This window comes from Pocillopora verrucosa, chromosome 11, assembly GCF_036669915.1.
Source record: "Pocillopora verrucosa isolate sample1 chromosome 11, ASM3666991v2, whole genome shotgun sequence".
Classification (NCBI taxonomy): Eukaryota; Metazoa; Cnidaria; class Anthozoa; order Scleractinia; family Pocilloporidae; genus Pocillopora; species Pocillopora verrucosa.
In genome coordinates this window covers 1760925-1780051 of record NC_089322.1, presented here as the reverse complement: position 1 = coordinate 1780051, position 19127 = coordinate 1760925, and the positions used below count along the sequence as shown (strand labels likewise).

At 37.1% G+C, this 19127-nt stretch overlaps 3 protein-coding genes across 3 annotated transcripts; 1 reads left to right on the top strand and 2 right to left on the bottom strand.

Annotated features, from left to right (window-relative positions):
- Positions 1 to 259: 259 nt before the first annotated feature.
- Positions 260 to 1156, bottom strand: LOC131768357 (alpha-1B adrenergic receptor-like). Its single transcript, XM_059084097.2, has one exon. The coding sequence runs from the start codon at positions 1154 to 1156 to the stop codon at positions 260 to 262; it is 897 nt and encodes a 298-aa protein (XP_058940080.2).
- Positions 1157 to 4350: 3194 nt separating this feature from the next.
- On the top strand, positions 4351 to 5661 carry LOC131768518 (beta-1 adrenergic receptor-like). The gene has a single exon (XM_059084246.2). The coding sequence runs from the start codon at positions 4573 to 4575 to the stop codon at positions 5542 to 5544; it is 972 nt and encodes a 323-aa protein (XP_058940229.2). The 5' UTR covers positions 4351 to 4572; the 3' UTR covers positions 5545 to 5661.
- Positions 5662 to 15341: 9680 nt separating this feature from the next.
- On the bottom strand, positions 15342 to 16316 carry LOC136284297 (histamine H2 receptor-like). The gene has a single exon (XM_066174320.1). The coding sequence runs from the start codon at positions 16314 to 16316 to the stop codon at positions 15342 to 15344; it is 975 nt and encodes a 324-aa protein (XP_066030417.1).
- Between the last annotated feature and the right edge of the window lie 2811 nt (positions 16317 to 19127).

Sequence of the window (19127 nt, the reverse complement as noted above, 5' to 3'; positions counted from 1 at the left end):
ACACATCGATAACCAAACCAGCTTTCCTGTTTAATTGGCCTTTTCCTGATAACTTGATATATTGCGTATTTAAAATTCGACTGAAAACACAATTATCAATAAGTTTATGTGCATTTTTTTTTCTCTAACTCCTTTGTTGCCAAAAAACCGTGCACAGTCCTTGTTAGACACACAGAGTGGATCAGTTTTCAACTTGGGCGATACTCGATGATCGATTGTAGTTTATCCTTAATGGCGGATTGCTGTTCCATGACATCTTTCACAGTACGTCCATGATAGCGTGTCGAACGTCTCTCATCTTCCAGCAGTAAATGAAAGGGTTCAAAGATGAATTTAGATACATGAGAGCCACGGAGTAAAGATAAAATTGTTTTAAAGCGATACTCAAGCCACAGATTCGAATAACAGCCAAGCAAATTAAAAAAGGCAAATAACAAATCATGAACACGAGATATACGTAGAATATCCTTACTGTGGATTTAATGAGAACAATAAAGTTTTTTATTTCATCAGAATGCGCTACTTCTTGTACTAGCGTAGAATGAATCTGATTCTTGTGCCGTCGGACAGTAAAATATATCCTTATATACACCACGAATGTGATAATGAAACCCAAAGCTGCAATAAGTGTACATAGAAGATCTCGAGTACTCGGAAGCCCCCACAGTATCATCAAAGAAATAAATGCACTGCACACCCATTTGCTGATCATCACAACAACAACACGCTTGTGAGTCACAAGCTCTTCATATCTGAGATGAAGATGAACAGCTAAGAACCTGTCTACACTTACAGCCAGAACACCAAGGAACGAAGCAGTTGAGAATAAATAACGTGAAATATTCAGCACTAGGTAAGTATTACAGTTAAGATTGTCCAGTTGTAACCACTTGACCAGAGAAAAAGTGTATATAGGTTGGCTAAACAAACCAACAGCAACATCAGAGCAGGCAAGGCTCAGCGGCAGAGTTTTTAAAGTTTTTGCCATTGCCGAAGTTTTGCATATAGTGTAGATTGTCACAATATTCAACATGATGGAGGTGTAAGTAAAAAAATTGTTAAAGATACAGTTGGCGACAAAAGTCGAAGAAAGACCTTTAAGCTCGGCGTATGTGAATAAATATTGCGAAGACTCGCCACAGTACAATTCGTCCATGATATCAACTCACTCATAAAAGATAGGACCCTCTATTCCAGACAAACACAATGTGTTGCGATATTACTCTTTGGGAAGACAGTTTCTCCTTATTTCGGGCAGTGATTCAAAATGTTACCTTTTCTCCCAAAAGTGATGAACTTCAACAAAAGGAATCCTCTTAATTCTCGTAATATGGGATTTTGGGATGTCAGCCAATGACAAAGAAAGAACTCACGTCAGACAAATTAATTCACATATGAAGGCAGTCAAGATGTTCAATTGTATTTTGAAATCGAAACTTTTCTCCCGAGGCTTGTTTTTTAATCATATACCTTAGAGATGTAAATACTCATACAAAAACAAGATAAAAAGTGTCCTTGAAAGCCTCTCTTGCTCCAGCCCCTAGCTCCGCTGTCCCTGAGGTATTCATGTATCACCATAAACGATACTCGAACGCCGATTGTAAAATTACGCCAGATGGCTGATTTGTTCTCCAAGATCTGTTCTTCGGTATTTCTATGAGAGCGCGTTGAATGTGTCTCACCTTTAGCAGTAAATGACAATGTGCTATGGACCTCTTTCTAATACCTCAATTCTCGCTATTTGTGAATCAGTTTTTTCAATAATCGTTCCCGTTAGAAGTAAATGCGTACAATTTGGGTTTCTATAGGAGAAAGCCATTAAAAATAATTCATCTGTCATGTATCCTACAAAACGAACGGTCGATATTTATTTTTTGGGGGGAGGGGGGCAGGGGATTCCGTAGTACACATGATTTATTCATATCAAAGTTTCCGTCGCTCTTAATTTAAAATCAGAATTAAAAACCAATAACGGTGGTTGCGGACTTAAGCTTCGGAAAAGTTTTCTTTTTCCTTGTAAATTTTCCCAAATAATTGCCAACTGTTTTGCCAAATCTCTGAAACCAGCTCTGACAACTAAATGACATGCCAGCTTCGAATAAAACAGAAGGAAACCTGTGCCATTCTTCTGCCTCAAAAGCAGAATTCCCAAATTACTCTGTAATAGTGGGAAACGAACTTTTTCCTTTTTAATAAAGAGTCAACGCTTTGACTACTCTTGATGTGTAATTTGAAGAAATTCTCCAGCAAACAGGTAATGAGAATGACAGAGATGATCAATTTAGGGATATGGTATTGAAAGTAAGATTCTCAGGACTAAAAAACAAATAAATATAAGGTATGATCGTGAGTGAAGGGAATAAACTTGCACGTCTGTCAGAAGTTAAAACTTTAATTGATCCTGCTATAAAACAGTATAGCGTCACATTGAGAGCGTCTCATAATACCTTCAGAAAAAAAAAAACAAAAAGGGATTAGCATTAACGAGGGAAGAAGAATCGATGTTAATAATTAGCTAATGAGTGGATTCAATACAAAAATGTATTAAACAACATACTTGAAAATTAAACAAACAAAGAAAAGCATCGAGTTTACCTCAACACTTTGAGGTAAAAACTTAGTGAAAGCAAAATGCTGCGTATGAAAACAAAAACAGACCAAATGTTACGAGACCAAAAGTTCCATTACGTATGTTTTATTAATATTTTAGCACATAGCTAACATAGCTAGCTGTCACTCTGGGATAAAATTTAAAATGAGCACAATATTTTTTCTTTACTCTTTGAATCGCATATTTCTTAATTCATCTCTGAACCCTGTAATTAACTGCTGGAATATGAGACACATTGGACACGTCATCGTAGACATACTGCGGAACATGTCTCGGAGATGAAATCGGCCAGCGTAATTTAAAATCGGTCCTCAGGTGTCTTTTGCATCAATAACTAAAATCTTCTGTGCGGCTAACAAGCACTTTGTGCGGTTTGCTGTCGATAGAGTAAACAGGGATTCAATAACATGTCCCAATGGCCAAAATTATTGTGCAGTTCAATTTTTTAATGACGTAATGTATTTAGGAATTGCAGTAGCAAAGACGAAGAGATTAAATTGAATAGTAAAGCTGGTTTCACTTTAGTGAGGTGTTGTTATTATGAAGGTACTTGAAGAGGAAGGAAATAGCAGGTACACGAGAGTCAGTTTTTTTCTTTAGTGAGATGTTGTTATCATGAAGGTACTTGAAGAGGAGGGAAATAGCCAACATTGAAAGAACAGCATCAACATGGATCTCAAAATAGACATGTAAAGATAACAACAAGCCGTTGGGACTCGGAAAAGGGTGACCACCAATGCTTATTCCTTTACACCCTAACATCAGTATGCATATTCTCCATACTGTTCTCTATACATTTCCAATGACACTGACAAGGAGAATTTGCTTAACAAGAAAGAACTGCTTTTATTTGGTGATCATTTCCAATTTTCTCATAACCTCAATGTGTGACGCAGGGTTGATGCTGTAAAGAGAAATTAGAAGCTAGTCACCCTTAGGGGTCAAAGGATTAATAAAGGTGACCGCTTGATGGAGGTGAAAATTACACTAACTAAGGGATACCATTTTCAACACTTTAACAAACGACCGCCCAAAACAGGGTGACCGCTAATGTGGTGCCGCTTCGTACAGGTGCCATTGTATTCCTATCTGACTCTTTGTAAAACGTCATGACAAGTTATTTATACTTGTCAATTAATTTTTTGTTCCTGCTGATCAATATTTTGACAAATTTCGCATAACTTAGTTCCTTCTAATATATAATTTTGGCCAAGAGATTGTAAATAGTTTATGATCTCTTGTTTTGGCCAAATCGAGAAATTAAAGTCCCGCGAAATTAATTAATTAAAAAAGCGCATTTCAAGTCTCATTTGCGAAGAAGCTCGTGGTTGTATGTATGCCTCCTTGAGGCTATCAAAAAAAATTTCAGTATTTCCTTTACACCCTTGCTAACTCTTCATTCTTCTGCTAAGTTCTTCATTCTTCAGCCTCCAAAACCGTAGAGCGTGCGTTTTTGTCGTTTCAGCGGGTATACAACGTCCATGGCGGTCACAGTCTTGCACTTAGCGTGCTCAGTGTATGTCACCGCGTCGCGTATTACGTTTTCGAGGAAAACTTTAAGAGCTCCATGAGTTTCTTCCCAAATGAGACCTGAAATGCGCTTTCTTATGTTTTATTAATATCCTAGTTAACATAGCTGTCACACTGAAATAAACGAAGGCAATTAAAATGAGCTTAATCTTAAGAACATGAACGAGAAATTGAATGAGCTCTACAAACGTGCAGTTACACTTGTTAAGCGAATGGATGTAATCAAGGAAGACTTATAATCATTTTCTTGTAGCTTCCTATCTCATCACCGGCCGCAACCATCTGCTGAGATCCAAAGACTGTTTACTTCAACGTTGAATGACGGAGGGTACTATCGTTGTTATCCTCAGTAAGGCTTGTGAGAAGTTTGCCCGCTAAAATATCGCAAACCATTCAGTATTTGTCTGAAATAGCGGCTCCTAGCGGAAATCATGAGCAAATTGTTTTGTAACCAGTCTTCGCAGTTTTTTCCCATATTCACCGAACTTGAAGATCTTCGTTCGACTTGTATCACCAACTGCGTCTTTAACATTTTTCTTACTTACACCGCCTTCATGTTGAATATTGTGACAATCTATGCCATACACAAAACTGCAACGATGCCAAAAACTCTGAAAACTCTGCTGCTAAGTCTTGCCTGCTCGGATGTTGCTGTTGGTTTGTTTATTCAACCGTTATACACTTTCTTTTTGATCAACTGGCTTCGATTAGACAATCCTGGCTGTAACACTCAACAGGTGCGGACGATTTTAGGTTATTTATTCTCAACCGCTTCGTTCCATGGTGTTGTGGCTGTAAGTGTAGACAGGTTCTTAGCTGTTCATCTTCATCTCAGATACCAAGAGCTTGTGACTCACAGGCGTGTTGTTATTGTTGTGATTGGCATATGGGTGTACAGTGCATTTTCCTCTTTGATGATATTTTGGGGGCTTCTTGGTACTCGGGATCTTATAAGTACAATTAATATAGCTTTCAGTTTTATTATCACACTCGTGGCGTACATCAGGATATATCTAACTGTACGACGGCACAAGAATCAGATTCGATCCATGCAAATACGAAACGAAGCTCATTCTGAAGAGATCAACTTCAGTGTCCTCATTAAATCCACAGTTGGCATATTCTACGTATATCTCGTATTTTTAATGTGTTATTTGCCCTATTTCATTTGCATAGCTGTTATTCAAATCTATAGCTCGAGTATCCCCTTAAAGAAACTTTTCCTTTACTCGCTGACTCTCGCGTATCTGAATTCATCTTTGAACCCTGTCATTTACTGCTGGAAGATGAGACACGTTCGACACGCTATCATAGACATACTGCGAAAGATGTCTTGGATCAGCAATCGGCCATTTCGGATCAACTACAATCGGTCATCGAGTGTCGTGCATATTGATAACTGATGCCTTCTGTGTGGCTTACAAACACTACATACAGTAGTTGTTTACTACAAAGTGAAATAGTGACAAACAAGATTGTACCGCATAAACTTTGTGATATGATCCAGCAGTCAAACGATCGCTTAGTTCTAATTTTAATTACTCAATAAATCGAATAATCTGTAGTGTGATTGGGAAAGGCTAATTTGAGCAAGAAAGCTGGTTTTGTCATCGATGGATAGTGAAATTGTAATCATGGATGTAAATAAAAGTAGGATACGACTCAAGATTTTATTCACATCAAGGCTTCTGTTGCTCTTAATTTCAAATCAGAATTTAAAACCAATAACGGTGGTTGCGGACTTAAGCTTCGGAAAAGGTTTCATTTTTCCCTTGTAAATTTTGCCCATAACTGCTAACTATTTCGCCGAATCTCTTAAAACTAGTACTGGCAACTAAGTGACATGCCAGCTTCAAATAAAACAGAAGGAAATGTTTTGCCATCCATCCTTCTGCCTCAAAAGCAGAATTCCCAAATTACTCTTTAGTTAATAGACAGACAACCCCTTGACTCATTACAACTCCATAGCGGATTAAATGTGACTTTCTTAAATGGGTGACACCGCTGGATTTTTTACCTCGAAGGCTCGGTTTATTCCTTTGGGCATTGCTTTCGGTGGCTGCCGAAAACGTGTCGGTTTTATTCGTTTCGAAAAAGGTGAGATATTTTGGAAGAAGACCAAAGGAACTGCGGAAGGTACTTCAAAAGACTTGGACAATAGTGTAATTAAGCTACCTTGCGCGAACAGACTTGTGATCTTGTATCCTTTTGTTTACATTGTCTTGAGATGAATGAACTCGAGATCGATTAACTGCAATTATTTGAATGGATTTAGTTTCTATTCACGGTGTATTTTTAGCCTTAATATGTTTTTAGGATTAAAGAGCGTCGCAAAAGATTTAAAAATGGATCTTGGACGAGTTGTTGTAATCACTGCGAAGAGCAAAAGCGAAAATAGTTTATCATTTCGAGCGCCGATCGTTTTGTTTTGATCCGAATCAAGCAGATTCCCGGGAGAGTTTATTTCATCTGTTAACAAAAGAAAAATATCTCACCTACATCAAAGAAGTTGCGCTCTTCACGATCTTCGGAAGCATGCCGGCATGTCGGCAAACTCATCGGAATGAATAAGTAATGAGAAAGAACAATAGCCTGAATATATGAATACTTAACAACCTCAATTTTCTGAGGTACACATTTAATCCGCTATGGAGTTGCCCTTAGGGAGTACCCTTAATGTGTAATTTGAAGAACTTCTCAAGCAAACAGGTAATAAGAATGAGAGAGATGATCAATTTGGGGACATAGTATGGATAGTAAGAATGTCAGGACTAAACAACAAATAAAAATAAGGTTTGATCATGAGCGAAGGGAATAAACTTCCAGTTCTTTCATTAGAAGTTAAAAACTTTAATTGATCCTATGATAAAAAGATATAGCGTCACATTGAGAGCGTCTCGTGATGCCCTCAGGAAGAAAAACAAACAGGAGCTAGTATTTACGAGGGAAGAAGAATCCATGTTAATCATTCGCTAGTGAGTGGATTCAAAACGAAAATGTATGATCAATATCCTTGAAAATTAACAAACAAAAAAGAGCATCGAGTTTGTCGTAACACTTTTGAGGTAAAAACGTAGTCGAAGTAGAATGCTGCATATGAAAAGGGAAACAGAGGTGGCTTTAGAGTTATTGATTATCCAGGAGATGTTTGCAGGTGGTTCTTGATAATAACGGGAGTTTTGAGAACTTAAAATTAAGTTTGTTATTTCTTTTGTTTATATGCAAATAACAGATAGATTTTGAAATCATTATGACAATTCTTTGCAATTTCTAGACAAGTTGATGGGTCAATAAAATGAAATGTATTGAAAAAATTAGTCTCGAAATAAAAGTGTTCAAAAGTTTGTTTATACAGGTAATCGACGGCTTAAATTTTGGGCACATCTATGATGATTATGTGGCAATTTGAAAATGCCTTTCAAAATATCGGAGAATATTTCGAAAACCCTCGTAAATGCGTATAATCTGAGTTCACAGCAGAAAGCCATTAAAGATAATTCATCTGTCATTTACCTCCTAAGAGACTGGTCATTATTTGTCACCTGTGGGGAGAGGGGGGTGTTAGAGGATCTTGGTCGAGTCACAACAATCCCTTCCATCTTTCCTTGGAGCCAGGAAAAATCGACGCTGTTACAAATAATCTCCCAGATTTTGAAAGACATCTTTAAATCATCACGTAATCGTAATGGATAATCCTGAAATTTAAGCCGTCGATTATCTGTCAAATAAAACAAACTTTTATAACGAGAATAACTTTTTGACTATATTTTACATAACTGACCCATGAACTTGTCTAGAAATTAGAAAGAATTGTTAAATTAATTCAAAAACCTATCTGCTATTGCGTCTAAGCGAAAGGAGATTACAAAGAAAAACATACTTAATTTTAAATTCATAAAATTCCCGGTGAGCTAGTGTCACGTAAAATCTCATTGAAACATATGCAGACTAATCAATAACTTTCGTTTTCGCATGCAGCACTCTGTTTTGAATAAATTTTTACCACAAAAGTGTAACCAAAGGCAATCGAAATACTCTTCGCTGTTTGTTTAGTTTTCAAGCATATCAATCAGCCCATTTTCGTTTTCCATTCACTCGATAGACAATGATAAACAATAATTTCCCTTTCCCTCTTAAATACGTGCTCCTGGTTTCTTCTCTTCCTGAGAAAAAACGTGACGCTCCAGATGTGACGCTATACCATTTCATCGTGGAATCATTTAAAGTTTTTAACTTCTAAAGAAAGAGCTAGAAGTTTATTCTCTTCACTCATGATCGTTATAATATATATATATTTGCTGTTTATTCCCGAGCATCTTACTATCAATACCATGTCCCTAAATTGATCTTCTTTGTCATTCTCATTATCTGCTTGCTCTAAACTTTCTTTAATTACACTTTAATAGGAGGAGTTAAAGAGTTGACTGTTTATTAATATGAGCACCGTATACTACTCCAACACGCTATTATAAGCCACTTAAATTATGTCTTAAATGTGCGTGAAAATTATCATAAACCAAGAAAGAACTATCCCGATCAGCATGGTCACGAGAGAAGTGAACTGTCGCAGTAAAATTCATTCATTTAAGATACAAGTTATATGCCATATCATCGGAAATAGTCAATTCCGTAGGAAATAGTGAAACGCAGCAATTGATCACATTAAGTTATTCAAAAGCTATTTTCGTTTTTTTTTTTGTGTTTTCCTATTTTCCAAACAAGCCTAGTTAATCGTCAGAATTGTGCATCATCTTTGCCAATCTCATTATCTGCTTGCTTTCAACTTTCTTTAAATTACACTTTAATAGGGGAGTTAAGGAGTTGACTGTTTTTTTAAGATGAGCACCGTATACTACTCCAACACGCTATTTTTAGCCACTTAAATTATATCTTAAGTCTTCCTGCAAATTATCATAAACCAAGAACGAACTATCACGATAAGCATGGTCACGCGAGAAGTGAACACTCGCAATAAAATTCAGTCATTTAAGATAAAAGTTATATGCCATATCATCGGAAATAGTAAATTAGTTAAAACGTTGTAATTGGTCACAACACGTTACTCAAAAGCTATTTTAGTTTTTTTTTTGTGTTTTCCTATTTTCCAAACAAGCCTAGTTAATCGTCAGACTTGTGCAAACGAAAGTAATAACGATGAAACTCTTTTTGATGTAAATAGTTCACATTGTCACAATGATGTTAGCAATACAAGTTATCCTTCGAAGTAAAAAGTGGTAAATTGAAAGGAAAATTCTGCAGGATGTCTGCTTACAGCGTGATCCATTCAGTACAATTAGCGCAAACAGATGCTTTTAACTCTATGCCCGTAGAAGGTTTTTCTCATTTAGGAACGAGCAATTATCTTCGCGGACTTTATCTTACTCCTTCTTAGGGTAATGCTTCTATGAAAAAAAAAATGATTACGTTGATATTAAAAACTAGAGTTATAGCAGTTTTTTAAAGATGCTTCGAGGGAATTCCCCTCTGATCAACATATGGCTAAATAAAAAAAATGACTTATCGAAGTTTTGAGCTATGTACTGTCGTGAGCCTAAACAGTTTTGTTCTGTTTCAACCTCCTTAGAATAGATAACCAGGTTGAGGTAAAAAGCAAATGAAGCTCGTTTAATTTAGGAATTAGCTGAGATACATCGATAACCAAACCAACTTTCCTGTTTAATTCTCCTCTTTCGTTCCACTCGTGAGAATCTGATGTTTTGTGTATTTGAAACTCGAGAGGATACCCAATGATTTGGCTGCTGAGTCACATCACTAAGTTTAGGTACAATGTTCTTTCTCCCTGTTTCCTTTGTGGTAAACAAACCGTGCACAGTCCTTGTTAGACACACAGAGTGGATCAGTTATGAACATGGACACCACTCGATGATTGATTGTAGTTTATCCGTAATTTATTTGCATCTTTCGAAGTAAGTTCACGATAGCGTGCCGAACGTGTCTCATCTTCCAGCAGTAAATGACAGGATTCAAAGATGAATTAAGAAATATGAGAGTCGATGAGTTAAGTAAAAATTGTTTTAAAGCGATACTCGAGCCATAGATTCGAATAACAGCCGTGCAAATTAAAAAAGGCAAATAACAAATCAACAACAAGAGATATACGTAAAATATGCTAGCTGTGGATTTAATGAGAACAATGAAGTTTTTTGTTTCATCAGAATAAGCTACTTCTTGTACTTGCATAGAATGAATCTGATTCTTGTGCTGTCGGACAGTTAAATATATCCTGGTGTACACCACAAATGTGACAATGAAACCGAAGGCTGCAACAACTGACTCTGTAATATTCCGAGTACTAAGCAGCCCCTACAATGCTATCGAAGAAACAAATGCACTGCACAATTATTTGCCGATAACCACCACCACAACAAGCTTGTGAGTCACAAGCTCTTGATATCTGAGATGAAGATGAACAGCTAAGAACCTGTCTACACTTACAGCCACAACACTAAGGAACGAAGCAGTTGAGAATAAATAACCTGAAATATTCAGCACTTGGTAAGTATTACAGTTAATATTTTCCAGTTGTAACCACTTGACAAGAAAGAAAGTGTATATTGCTTTGCTAGACAAACCAACAGCAACATCTGAGAAGGCAAGACTCAGCAGCAGAGTTTTCAAAGTTTTTGCCATAGCCGAAGTTTTGTGGATGGCGTAGATTGTCCCAATATCCAACATGATGGGGGTGAGTTATAAAATTGTTAAAAATGCAGTTGGTGTTAAAAGTCGAGCGAAGATATTTAAGTTCAGTGTATCGGGGAAAATAATCCAAAGACTCGTTACAAAATAATTCGTTCATGATATCAACTCACTCATAAAAGATAGGACCCTCTATTCCAGACAAACAGAATGTGTTGCGATTCTTTAGCAGGCCAGTCTCTCCTTATTTAGGGCAGCACATGTTGAGCTGATTCCACTTTCTGCGTAAAATCTTACCTTTTCTCCCAAAAGCGAAAAATTCATCAAAAATAATCCTCTTAATTCTCGCAATATGAGTTTTTGGGATGTAGAAGAGGCAGTCAAGATGTTCAATTGTATTTTGAAATCGATACTTTTCTCTCGAGGCTTGTTTTTTAATGATATTTCTTGAATATGTTAATACTCATACTAACACAAAATAAAATGTGTCTTTGAAAGCCTCCCTTGCTCCAGCCCCTAGCTCCGCCGTTCCTGAGGTATTTTGCAGTAATCGTTGCTGTTCAAAGGAGATGCATACAATTTGGGTTCTACAGCGGGAGAGCCATTAAAAAATAGTTCATCTGTCCTATATCCTACAAAAGGAACGGTCAGTATTCATTTTCTTTGTGGGGAGGGGGCAGAGGATTCAGTAGGACACATGCTTTATTCATAAGAAGGTTTCCGCCGCTTTTAATTTAAAATCAGAATAAAGAAACCAATAACGGTAGTTGCGGACTTAAGCTTCGGAAAAGCTTTCTTTTTTTTTCTTTGTAAATTTTGCCTATAACTACCAACTGTTTCGCCAAATCTCTTAAAACAAGCACTGACAACTAAATGACATGCCAGCTTCAAATGAAACAGGAAACTTATGCCATCCATCCTTCAGCCTCAAAACCAGAATTTCCAAGTTTCTCTGTAATAGTGGGAACGAACTTCTTCCTTTTAATAAACAGTCAACGCTTTAGCCACCCTTAATGTATAATTTGAAGAAATTCTCAAGCAAACAGGTAATAAGAGTGACAGAGATGATCAATTTAGGGATATGGTATTGATAGTAAGATTTTCAGGACTAAACAACAAATAAATATAAGGTATGATCATGAGTGAATGGAATAAACTTCCAGCTCTTTCATTAGAAGTTAAAAACTATAAAACAGTATAGCGTCACATTGAGAACGTCTCGTAATGCCCTCAGGAAGAAAAAGGAGCTAGTATTTACGAGAGAAGAAGAATCGATGTTAATCATTAGCTAATGAGTGGACTGAAGACGAAAATGGATTGATCAATATCCTTGAAAATTAAACAAGCCATAAAAAGCATGAGTTTGCGTCAACACTTTCGAGGTAGAAACTTAGTCGAAGCAGAATGCTGCGTATTAAAACGAAAACAGAGGTGGCTATAGAGTTATTGATTAGCCTGCAGATTTTTGCAGGTGGTTCTTGAGAATACCGGGAGTTTTGAGAGCTTAAAGTTAAGTATGTTTTTCCTTGTTATTTCCTTTGTTTAGATGCAAATAACAGATAGGTTTTGGAATCAATTTGACAGTTTCTAGATAACTTAATGAGTGGCAACAGAGCGGGGATCAGTTGTCGCCAAGAGAGTTTCGTGGTAGGAGGGGGAAGAGAGAAACTTGCCTTGGAGAATATTTCTAACAGCGTCGCTTGTCAGCTTTCTTAAAAGCCTACAAGGTACCTAGGAGGGAGGGGGTAATAGGAATATTTCAGTCTTATGGCCGGATAATGTTGTTTTTAACTTGACACAACCAAAATCCTCCTTAGGAAATAAATAAAACATCAAAAAGCCTTCAAGATGATAACAGTACATTCTGAACAATAAGCAAGTTTGGTTTAGTTATCTTAACCGAGAATAGGTTATGGAACTTTTGGTATCATCGATTTTATAACACAGACCTCGTTTTTCCTGAATGATTTTTTTCAGTAATCGTTGCTTTTAGAAGTCAAAGCGTATAATTTGGGTTTCTATAGCAGAAAAACTTTAAAACATTTCCTTTGTCATTTATTCCTCTCAAGGGACTCGTCATTCTTTATCGCCTGCTTTTTTTTTGAGGGGGCAGGTCGAGTCATAACAATATTTACATAGCCCTCCCCCTCCAAAAAATTTTCTAAGATTCCTGACCCCTCCCTCCCTTGTTGACAATTAATTAGCAGTCAATTTACTATTGTCTCCTTTTAATACTATGTTGGCGATAACGGCACCCCCCTCCGTTTTTCCTTAACCCTTTAACTCCCAAGATCTGATTGTTAATTCTCCCCTCTACCTGCTACACATTTCCTTGTAAATAATTTATAATAATTTAACGTTAGATCAAGGTAACAACTTCTATCCGATAAGTTTAGGTATTCTCATTACCTGTTCGTTGGATAATGTATGGATATTTTAGAGAGAAATTAGTTTTAAATCACTCCTAATAGTTAACGGGTTAAAGCCAGGAGAAATTGACGCTGTTTCAAATAATCTCCGAGATTTTGAGACATCTTCAAACTGTTACTTAGTCATCATGAATAAGCCCGAAATTTGAACCGTCGAGCATCTGTCAAAAAAAAGCTTTTAAGCACTTTTATTACGAGACTAATTTTTTGACTACATTTTACATAACTGACCCATTAGCTTGTCTAAAAATTGGAAAGAATTGTTAAATGATTTAAAAAAACCTATCGGTTATTGCGTCTAAACGAAAGGAGATTTCTAGGAAAAACATGCTTAATTTTAAGCTCATAAAATTGCCGGTCAGCTAGAATTATGAAAAATCACCTGACATCTGCGGGCTAATCAATTACTTTACTGTCACTTCTGTTTTGTTTTCGTATGCAGCATTCTCCTTTGACTAAGTTTTTATCTTCAAAGTGTAACCAAAGGCAAATGAACTGCTCTTCACTATTTGTTTAGTTTTCAAGCACATAGATTAATCCGTTTTCGTTTTCAATCCACTCAATAGACAATGATAAACAATAATTTTCCCTTCCCTCTTAAATACTTGCTCCTGGTTTCTTCCCTTCCTAAGGAAAAAAACCCTCCAAATGTGACGCTAAACCATTTCGTCGTAGGATCATTTTAATATTTAAACTTCTAACGAAAAAGCTGGAAGTTTATTCACTTCACTTATACCTCACATTTAATTGCTGTTTATTCCTGAGCATCTTACTATCAATACCATGTCCCTTAATGGATTATCTTTGTAATTCTGGCTCATTATCTGCTTGCCTTAAACATTCTTTAAATAACACATTAGTAGAGGAGTTGTGGAGTTGACTGTTTATTGATATGAGCACCGTATACTACTCCAACACGCTATTTTTGGCCACTTAAATTATGTGCACTTAAATCTTCCTGAAAATCATCATAAACCAAGAACTATATCTCGACCAGCATGGTCACGCGAGAAGTGAACTGTCGCACGAAAATTCAGTAAATTAAAATAAAAGTTGTATACCATATCCTTGAAAGAAGTAAACAATAAACGCTTTAATTGGTGACAACAAGTTACTCAAAAGCTATTTCCGTTTTGTTTTGTTTTTTTCCTATTTCCAAACCAGTCTAGTTAATCGTCAGACTTGTGCAAACGAAAGCAATAAAGATTAAAATCTTTCTAATTGCCAGTAGTTCACATTGTCACAATGATGTTGGCAATAAAAGTTACCCTTCAAAAGTGAAAAGTGGTAAATTGAAGGAAAATACTGCGTGATTTCTGCCTGCGACGTGATCCATTGATTATAATTAGTGCAAACAGATGCTTTACCACTTTATGCCCGTAAAAGTGTGTTGTCATTACCGTAAGAAAAATTTTCTTTACGGAGTTTATCTCACTCCTTCTTAGTGTCAGTGTCTCAATGATGTTAACAATAAAAGTCACCCTAAAAAGTGAAAAGTGGTAAACAGAAAGAAAAATACTCTAGGATCTCTGTCTCCAACGTGATCCATTCAACATAATTAGCGCAAACAGGTGCTTTATAACTCTTTGCCCTTAAAAGCTTGTTCTCATTAAGGTAAGATAAATTTTCTTCGCATCACTCCTTCTTAGGGTAATGCTTCTATGGAAAAAAATTGATTATATTGATAATAAAAACTCGCTTTTTCATGAGCTAAAGCAACGTTTTTGAACATGCTTCAAAGGAATTCCCCTCTTATCAACTTATGACTACATAAAAAAATGAGTTATCAAAGCTTTGAGCCTCGTACTGTGGTAAGCCTAAACAGTTTTGTTATGTTTTAACCTCCTTAGGATAGCCAACCAGGCTGAGCCAAAAAGCAAATGAAGCGCGTTTAATAAGAATTATTAAACGATAAGCAAACCAGCTTTTCTGTTTCATTGGCATCTTCCTTTCCACTTGTTATAATTTTTATGTATTGTGTATTGAAAACTCGACTGAATACACAATCATTGGCTGCTGAGTCATATCACTAAGTTTATGTAGAATGTTCTTTTTCCCTATTTCCTTTGTCGTAAACAAACCACGCAAAGTCCATGTTAGACGTACAGAGTGGATCAGTTATCAATTTGGACAACACTCAATGATCCATTGTAGTTTATTCGTAATGGCCGATTGCTCTTCCGAGACATCTTTCGCAGTATGTCCATGATAGCGTGTCGAACGTGTCTCATCTTCCAGCAGTAAATGACAGGGTTCAAAGATGAATTAAGAAATATGAGAGTCAATGAGTAAAGAAAAAAATGTTTTGAAGCGATACTCGAGCCCAAGATTCGAATAACAGCCGAGCAAATAAAAAAAGGCAAATAACAAATCAACAACAAGAGATATACGTAGAATAAGCTAACTGTGGATTTGATAAGAACAATAAAGTTTTTTATTTCATCAGAATGAGCTACTTCTTGTACTTGCATAGAGTGAATCTGTTTCTTGTGCCGTCGTACAGTAAAATATATCCTGGTGTACACAACAAAAGTGACAATGAAACCGAAAGCTGCAACAACTGACCCTATAAGATCCCGAGTACCAGGTAACCCCCACAACGTTATCAAAGAAACAAATGCACTGCACAACCATTTGCCGATCACCACAACAACAACACGCCTGTGAGTCACAAGCTCTTGATAACTGAGATGAAGATGAACAGCTAAGAACCTGTCTACACTTACAGCCACAACACCAAAGAAGGAAGCAGTTGAGAATAAATAACCTGAAATAATCAGCACTTGATAAGTATCACAGTTAAGATTGTCCAGTTGTAAGCACTTGACCAGAAAGAAAGTGTATAATGGTTGGCTAAACAAACCAACAGCAAGGTCCGAGAAGGCAAAACTCAGCAGCAGAGTTTTCAAAGTTTTTGCCATTGCCGAAGTTTTGTGGATAGCGTAGATTGTCACAATATTCAACACGATGGAGGTGTGAGTTATAAAATTGTTGAAAATGCAGTTGGTGATAAAAGTCAAACGCAGATCTTTAAGTTCTGTGTATGTAGGAAAATAATCCAAAAATTCTTTACAAAATAACTCGTTCATGATATCAACTCACTTATAAAAGATAGGACCCTCTATTCCAGACAAATTGAACGAGTTGCGATTCTTTAGTAGGACGGTTTCTCCTTATTTCGGGCAGCGATTCTTTGGCTGATTCTACATTCTGCCTAAAACGTTACCTTTCCTCCCAAAAGTGGTGAACATCGACAAAAGGTATCCTGTGCTTGAGGTATGGGTTTTAAAGTTGTAAGCCAATGATAAAGAAAGAACTTACGTCAGATAAATCAACAGACGTAAGCGGTCAAGATGTTCGACTGTCTTTTGGAATAGACAGTTTTCTCCGAGGCTTGTTTTTCAATCATATATCTTGGAGATGTTAATACTTCAACTAAAACAAAATAAAATGTGTCCTTGAAAGCCTCCCTTACCCCAGCCCCTAGCTCCGCCGTCCCTGAGGTAAAATCAACATGAACGACACTTGAACGCCGATTGTAAAATTACGCCAGATGGCTGATTTGTTCTCCAAGATATGTTCTGCGGTATTTCTATGAAAGCGCGTCGAATGCGTCTCACCTTTTAGCAGTAAATGACAATCCACTATGGAACTCTTTCTAATAACTCAGTTCTCGTTATTTGAGAATCAGTTTTTGCAGCAATCGTTGCTGTTAGAAGTAGATGCATACTATTTGGGTGTCTACAGCAGAATGCCACCGAGTATATTTCATCTGTCATTTATCCCACAAAAGGAACGGTCATTATTCATTTTTCAAAATCAATTTCAATTTCAAATCGTCACGTAATCGTCATGGATAAGCCCGAAATTTGAGCCGTTGATTACCTATCAAAAGAAAAGCTTTAAAGCACTTTTATCACGAGACTAATTTTTTGACCACATTTTACATAACTGACCCATTAACTTGTATAGAAATTGGAAATAATTGTTAAATAAATTCAAAAACATATCTATTACTGCGTCTAGGCGAAAGGCGATCACAAGAAAAAACGTACTTAATTTTAAGCTCATAAAATTCCCGGTCAGCTTATATCATGTAAGATCACCTGAAGACATCTGCCGACTAATTATTAGCTTAAGAGACACCTCTGTTTTCGTTTTCATATGCAGCATTCTACTTTGAATAAATTTTTACCCCAAAAGAGTAAGAGGGTCCCAATGGGGTTAACCGTTAGCCGTAAAACGGCCAAAATATTTAGCCGTTAGACGTAAAAATTGACAAATTTTAACCGTTAGTCGTAAAAGAAGTTAACCGTAAAAAAATATCTCTGGTGGAAACAATGGAAATGTGTTAACCACTAGCCGGAAATTGGTCAAAATTTTAACCGATAGCCGTAAAAGCCATCACCCCATTGAGACCCTCGAGTAAGGGAAGGTACTTTTTTATTATGGGGGTGAGGAGGGGGGTGGGGGGGGTGGGTCGCACTTCACAGAATGGATTAATGTATGACTCTTCACAAATACCTACACAAAACATCTGACCCTCCCTCATCTCCTCCAAGACAAAAATAACCGGAAGTGAAAATAATTAACCGGAAGTGTTATTCACACAACTGCGTCTGCGCTCAAACTAGTTAATTGCGTGGCGTGTAATTGCACGGTAAAAACTTGAAAATGGGCAAGGACTAACGAGGAACAGAAGGAGGAAATTGCGCTTGTGGTGAAAGCGAGGATTTCGTGAGGTCAGATGGAGCAACTTGTGGATATTGTGGCTGTTTGCCGACTCGCCATTCTGAAAAGGATGCCCGCTAGACCCCGGACTCTGTTGGTGGCACATCGGGTGCGGGAACAAGTGAAAGTGCAAGTCCACAGAAGTGGAAAGATGAAGACCTGGGGTGATTCCCGGACCCAAAGGGCGAATATACTGAATTCTCAAATAATATTCTGCCAAAATGCTATGTGTCCTTTTGGACCACTTGTTCCTACATGGAACGGTTTCGCCGCTGTTTCGTGACTGAAAGAAAAGCGCCAATGGGAAGTCCGCGAGGCTTTGAAAGCAATAGCAATAAATCACAAGTTGGCTTTTGTGACTTCTGATAATCCCGCGGCTGCCGTGAGATTCATGGAGGGAAATGTTAGCGCAAAACGCCATGACGCTACCACTATTAAGAACAACATTGATGACCTTTCGAAGCCGAAGATCAAAATCGAGCTGAATGCGAAAGTAACTGAAAATGGTGATGCGCTGTTCGATTCAAACGGACGGGATATTTAATCTGGCCATAAATTTAGTCCTAATGCGAATGAAGAACTCCCGGAGGAAGTCGCGAATACCAAAGCAGAACCGCCACCAGAACCCCGCGCGGAAACATAACGGCCGTTGTAATATCGTGTACCTGTGTAGTTGATGTTGCCTATTTTTTGTAGCTGCAGCAAGGCTTAATATTATACAAAGAATGTAAAGAGAATTAAATTGCTTCTTTCGTTTCTACGTTTGTTTGTAGTCCATGTTCATTTCTTTGATGATATTTTGGGGGCTTCTTAGTACTCGGAAACTTATAAGAATAATCATTGCTGCTTTCAGTTTTCTTATCACATTTGTGGTGTACATCAGGACATATCAAACTGTACGACGGCACAAGAATCACATTCAGTCCATGCAAATACGAGACGAAGCTCAGTCTGAGGAGATAAAAAACTTAACTGTTCTCATTAAATCCACAGTTGGCATATTCTACGTATATCTCGTGTTTTTGATTTGTTATTTGCCCTATCTCATTTGCATGGCTGTTATTCCATTGACCCTCATGTATCTAAATTTATCTTTGAACCCTGTCATTTACTGCTGGAAGATGAGACACGTTCGACACGCTATCATGGACATACTTCGAAAGATGTCT